The sequence below is a fragment of the Labeo rohita genome, chromosome 1 (assembly GCF_022985175.1).
Source record: "Labeo rohita strain BAU-BD-2019 chromosome 1, IGBB_LRoh.1.0, whole genome shotgun sequence".
In the NCBI taxonomy this organism is placed as follows: Eukaryota; Metazoa; Chordata; class Actinopteri; order Cypriniformes; family Cyprinidae; genus Labeo; species Labeo rohita.
In genome coordinates, this window is record NC_066869.1 from 23,850,754 (window position 1) to 23,857,052 (window position 6,299).

Here is a 6,299-nt window from a genome sequence, read left to right on the forward strand (position 1 = left end):
GATTTCAAAACCAGTATCACAGTTATTAAACTATTTCTTGTTATGATTTCAGATCTGAATTCAACCTCAGAATGATCTAAAATGATCTAAAAACAAGTAACTAAGAGGTGTTAACCCTGGTGAAAAAAACAGCATTTGCTGGTAGGTATGTTTTGATGCTGGGATGCTGGTTAGGTAGGTTTTCATGCTGGTTTAAGCTGGTCCTTTGCTGGTTTAAGCTGGTCCTTTGCTGGTTTTTGCTGGTCATGTTGCTGGTCAAGGACCAGCATGAACCAGCAAAGGACCAGCATGAGCCAGCAAAAGACCAGCATGAGCCAGCAAAGGACCAGCATAAACCAGCAAAGGACCAGCTTAAACCAGCATCAAAACCTACCTAACCAGCATATGCTGTTTTTTTCACCAGGGAAGTTTGAAAGTGTGGTGTCTGTGCTTTAAATTAAATTATTAGACGTTTCTGTGGAATGCTTGATTCCGATTGGTCAGTCATGACATTCCAAGGTATGTTATTCTCTGATAACAACTGGCAAAATTCACTATTTTGTGTACAATTTCTTAATTATGTCATCATGGTTTTGTGGACTCTTGTTTTAAAAGCAGCTGCTGTCATTTTGTTTTGTACACTGCAAGATAACTAACAAACTAGTACTGAAGTACTAGTACTTAATTATCCATGTGGTGAAATGTTGTGTAATAGTAGTGGTATGACTGCACTGTATCCCTAAAATGTCTGTCTAGTTTGAACTTGCTGCTTGCTAGCAACTGATTTCTTCATCGAAGCTTTGGGTTCAAATATATCAACTCAGATTAGTGTTTCATGTCTAATTATTTGTTTTTGTGGCAAGCTGTGTAATATCCAGCCATTTGTTATAGATATCACCGAAGGAGTCATTTAGAGTAGGCTAGACATAGATGATGATATGTAAATGCATCAGGTATGATTTTATGGAACTAATAAAACATTCAACTAATGTAGACCACAGACATTACTTCACTCACAAACCAGAAACCGCCATTCTAAAAACTCATAGGAAATTCCAGAGGCGAGAAAATCTTCATTTCCTTCCGGACTTTACAACAAACGACTCTTTCGAGCGCCTTTTCCTTATTTGTTTATATTTTCCAGTTTGCATTAGTATTATGCGGTGGGTCTATGAGGTGAACTCTGAGCCAATGAAACTCGTCTTGACAATCCCAGCCCCTTAAACGCAGAACGTTCCCATCAGGAGGCGGAGTCACGGCTAATTCAGAACTACAGCTTCAAACGGGAGAACAGCGTTTTGGAAGTCGTGTTGTAAGTCATGCGAGTTCATTTGGCGACAGTGAAACAACCGCTATTGAGAAACAGCGTCTGAAGATCATCACCATTTAACATTCATACAGTCTACGGTAGTGTATATGGGGTTCTGTTAAAGCAAGAATACATGCTGATTTATTCCTGCTGTTGATTCTAACGTTATTTTTCAAATAGTAGGTGTTTTGTGTATAAATGGCTGGCAGAGGTACAAACGGTCGTCATGGTTTGCGGGGCCACGCAGGGAGAACCGCAGCTTTAGCCCTGCTGGTTCATAAGGAATGCACTCAACTCCTGGAGTTATACGTAAGTCACAAAATAGAGCTTATTTATACAGAACTAGTCTAATTATTATATTTAACTTTCCTAATTATGGTCTGGTGTGCGACACAAACTGAAGTCATCGACATCATGACATTTAGCTGAAGGAATGTCTGGGGGCAGCAAATGAATTTTGCTAGAAGTGACAGCGTTGTCTGTGCGGCTGCGGGGTATCCAGACTTGTCGGTGCGCGCAGCGGATGGAAAGTGCCTCTGGATTTACAAAGCCTGATTGTTCCAGTAATAAATACATTTTTGGTTACCTGCCAAATTGTTCAGGTCCACCACCTTCTCTGTTGTCTTCCCTGAATGTTTAAACAATTCTAAGTTTCGGCTTGTTTCACTGGATAAGAAGCCAAAAACGTGGGAGCGGTTTGGAATGTAGGGGAGTCTTTGAACTTTTCAAATAGGTGAGCAACATTCGATTCCTATTCAGCCTAAGTACAGGACGAGCTGATCTGCCAAAGCACCGGCTTGGCTTCAGAGGGTGCTACATTATTAATTAGTGACTTAATAATATGCCAACAACATGCTTCTATGAGCATCAAACCTTCCAGGGTGAAGTTGAAGAAAAAAAGCACTGGCTAAAGGTGAAAGAAAATGTGTGCGTTTTTCATTCAAAAGTTTAGAATCCTGAATAATTCATATCCTTTCAAAGGGATATGCAACTTCTTGGGTGTTTTAAATAGATAAACTGTCTTAAACTGTAGTTCCACTAGTTTTCTAGTTTTCTGCTCAATACTGTGCCGTAATACTATTCTATATTGTCCTTGTGAAATAAACAATAATTAAATAAGTGTTTAGCTGACCTTCGGAATTGCGTGTTGGCTGTACAAGATTATATGAGTTTGTTTGGCTTTGTCTTTTATTACTTTTTAATTGCTGTTTTTATTCACTGTCATATGTTCACCACATGTTTGTTTATCAGTCTCATCATCTGGCATTTTCTGCTCATTACGTTCTACGTTTCTTGTAACCTCAACTCATTCCTTTTGTCTCACCGTTTAGAGAAACAGTGAATCATTGCCATCCTCACCGGTTGACGAAGGTTACTTAGTGTCTATTCCTCCACTGGTTCCTCAGTTGTCAGATGCAGAAAAAATATCTCTCCTGCATGCTGCGCTCAAGGAGTGTCTGCGACTTCTGGAAGATGTCATTACGCGGGAGGACGCAGAATTTTCCGACGACGACGAAGAAGACAGCGAGTACAAGAGAAAACGGAAAACTGTGAGGGATCGTCTGGGGCACCTGTTGACCAGCACAGAGCAGCTACTAGTGAACGGCCCAAAATTTGAAGCTAAAGTTAAAGAGGTCATTTTAGATATAACGTTGCACTTTTTTTCTCATTAATTTGAAGCTTTTGTAAAGCTTGTTAAATTTCATTAACAATCTATCTGTGCTTATGTGAAAGGAGCTGGATGGTCAGGCAGACAGCGGGAGTTTCGGTCTGAAGATGTGGATTGTGCGAGTGCTGCAGGACCTCGTGCACTGGACTGGCCAAACATCTGACATTCTCCGATCTCTGCCAGCAGAGATGGAGAAAGCACCAAAGACAATGTCTCGGAGGACAAGAAGAGGCGCCGGAAAAATAAGGAAGTGAAACTGGATATGTGATAAAAAAAAAAAGAAAACGAAAGGGTGGAGAGGAAGAGGATAGTATGATAAGAATGAGGAGAAGGAATTTCATTGCAGCATGGAGAATGTAGAGAGTCAGAGGATCTGGATGCGGTCACTGGAATTCAGCATTCCAGCATTTGGAAAGCATGGGGGGAGGGTTTGAACAAGATATTATTCAAGATATTATTTTATTATTATTTTAATATATTTCTTGGTTATTAAAATGAGATTTTAAATTGTAGCAATGAATGTACATGTACTGTAAGAGTTTTTGTTTTTTTGTGGATTTATTGCCTTTTGAGATTGTTGAGTCATAGTAGACACTGCAGACAGGGTTTCGTTTTTTTTTTTTTTTGGACCGTGATGATCAAAGTGAGAAAGTGAGTTCGAGTGAGTATGAGTTTATTTGTGTATGTAAAGCATAGTTCACACAAAATTGAACATTCTGTCATCATTTACTCATTTACTAAACCTGCATTATTTTCTCTTGTGGACATAAAAGAAAATATACAAATGTTTGCAGCACTTTAGATTTCATTTGTTAACATTAGTTAGCTGAACTTAACCTAAACTTAACTTCAACAAGTACAAACATGTTTTTAAAATCAGAAGTTGTACACTACCAGTCAAAAGTTTTTTAAGAATGTTAATGTTTTTTGAAAAGCAATAATATTGTAAAATATTTGTACAAATTAAATAACTGCTTTCAGTTTGAATATGTTTTAAAATGTAATTTATTCCTGAGATCAAAGCTAAATTTTCAGCATCATTACTCCAGTCTTTAGTGTCACATGATCCTTCAGAAATCATTCTAATATGCTGATTTTGCTGTTCAATCAATTTTGTTATTATTATTATCAATATTTAAAACAGTTGAGTACTTTTTTTCAGGATTCTTTGATAAATAGAGAGATTCAAAGATCAGCATTTATCTGAAATACCATACCAAATACTATTCAAAAGCAATAATTTCATTTTATTTTTTTTTTTAATTAATACTTTTATCTAGCCAGGATGCTTTAAAATGATCAAAAGTGATGAAAAAGACAATGTTACAAAAGATTTCAATTTCAGATAAATGCTGTTTTTTTTAACTTTCTGTTCATCAAAGAAGCCTGAAAAAATTCTACTCCATTTTCAACATAATAATAATAATAATAAATGACTTTGAGCAGCAAATAAGAATATCAGAATGATTTCTGAAGGATTGTGTGACTGAAGTAATGATGCTAAAATTCAGGTTTGAAATCATAGGAATAAATGACATTTTAAAATGTATTCAAATGTATATATATATACACATATATATATATATATATATATATATATATATTTAAAAATTGTACTGTTTTTGCTGTACTTTGCATCAAATAAATGCCGGCTTGGTGAGCAGAAGAGGCCGGTAGTGTATCTGTTAACATTACTTGTATGTTAACAAACGTGAGCAATAAACAATGAACTATTGTACTATTGCTCATTGTTAGTTCACATGAGCATTAACTAATATTAACAATTACGACTTTACTGTAAGTAAAATGTTACCAAAATTTCTTTCTTTTGCTTGCTTTTTCTTTTTGTACAATGCAATTTACTGATGTCTTGTTTTGTTTGGACCCCAACATTCTTCAAAATATCTTTTTTGTACAGATTTGGAAGTCATGACAAAAAGTGAGTAAATGATGAAAGAATATACTATCCCTGGAGATTTCTTCTCAATATAATAATCTACTGTTACAAATATCTTGAACGATCTACTGTACAACCAGTGATGTATGTTTTTAAAAAGTTCACATTTCTCATTCAAATGCTTCTCATTCCTGTTACATATGCAGTGGGCAGTTATTAAGTGCACCATCTGTTGATGTTTGTTTGGATTACTGCTTTCATCCACACTTATGAAACACTCCTGCCCTCTGCTGGCTACATAAAGTTCTGCTTTTTATTCCAGGTCAGTTTGTCAGATGTGACTTTGGTCTTAGTGACAGGGAGAAGTGTCCAGACAAGGCCTTTTCGTGATGATTTTGTGAGTCCTTTACACTGATTTTAGTATGTTCAGTATCTACTCAAAATGTAGGCTATATCTTAGCAATCCTGGGTCGGTCTTTGATTTAGGTGACGTACTGTATAGAGAAATCTGATGAAAGAGCATTAATGATTCAGCACCTGGTTATTATATGAAGAGACTGGAATTGGTGAAGAAAGTAAAACGCTACCATATAATAATTTATTAATAATAAATGCGTTTTAAACTTGCACTGCAATAAATGGCAATATCTGAGCTGTCATTCAAACAGGTTGCTGTCATAACTTACGGTTTGATGACTTTTTTTTGTATGTGTGTATGTGTGTACAACTGTGATAAAGGAAAAGCAGGATGTGTGTTTGGAAGAGAGGGGGTGGAGTGTATGTTTGTGATCTGAGTGTGTGTGTGTGTATTGGAAGAGAGGCAGGATGCCTGTGAAATGGGGAGGGCTGTATATGTGTGTGTTATTGTATGTGTGTATTTGTCTGAGTGTATGCATGTGCAAGTGAGTGAGAGAGAATAGAGAGAATGTGACTGTGTATGTGATGTGTGTGTGCGTGAGGCAGGATGTGTGTGTGCGTGTGTGTGTGAGAGAGAGAATGGAAGGGGGAGGGGTGTGTTACAGAGTGTGTGTGTGTGTGTGTGTGTGTGTGAGGCGAGAAAGGGGGAATGTGTGTGTGCGCTTGCGTAGGAGGGAGAATCTGTGTGAGAGTCGGATTGTGTGTGTGTGTGTGAACACATGCCTTTGTGAGATCTGCAGTGTGAGTGTGAGTGTGTGCAAATGTGCACGAATACACAAATGTGTATAATGACATGGGTATTACTACATAAATATGGTTTATGAGGACACTTCCTGTGTCCTTGTAAAGCAAATGCCTTTAAAAATGTACTAAACTGCGTTTTTTAAAATTCAAAATTGCCAGGAGTTTTTAGATTTAGGTTAAAAGAATAAAAAATACAGTTTGTACAGTATAAAATCCATTATGTCTATGAAGAGTCACCATAAAACACATATGCAAGTGTGTGTGCGCGTCTGTGTGTGTGTGCT

At 37.0% G+C, this 6,299-nt stretch overlaps 1 protein-coding gene across 2 annotated transcripts; it reads left to right on the forward strand.

Moving 5' to 3' along the window:
* The first annotated feature begins 1,237 nt into the window (after positions 1 to 1,237).
* Positions 1,238 to 5,531, forward strand: cntf (ciliary neurotrophic factor). 2 transcript variants are annotated; one of them, XM_051121030.1, is made up of 4 exons: positions 1,238 to 1,386; positions 1,469 to 1,597; positions 2,620 to 2,922; positions 3,023 to 5,531. In XM_051121030.1, the coding sequence occupies exons 2-4, from the start codon at positions 1,487 to 1,489 to the stop codon at positions 3,209 to 3,211; spliced, it is 603 nt and encodes a 200-aa protein (XP_050976987.1). In that variant the 5' UTR covers positions 1,238 to 1,386; positions 1,469 to 1,486; the 3' UTR covers positions 3,212 to 5,531. The 2 variants fall into 2 exon arrangements, with proteins under 2 accessions (XP_050976987.1, XP_050976978.1); XM_051121021.1 differs by having other exon boundaries at positions 1,472 to 1,597.
* Positions 5,532 to 6,299: the final 768 nt, after the last annotated feature.

Excerpts from the sequence above, each read along its gene's own strand:
- cntf (XM_051121030.1), top strand. The coding sequence starts at position 1,487 with ATGGCTGGCAGAGGTACAAACGGTCGTCATGGTTTGCGGGGCCACGCA. Across the intron at positions 1,598-2,619 it reads CTCAACTCCTGGAGTTATAC|AGAAACAGTGAATCATTGCC; the intron begins GTAAGTCACAAA and ends CTCACCGTTTAG. Across the intron at positions 2,923-3,022 it reads TTGAAGCTAAAGTTAAAGAG|GAGCTGGATGGTCAGGCAGA; the intron begins GTCATTTTAGAT and ends CTTATGTGAAAG.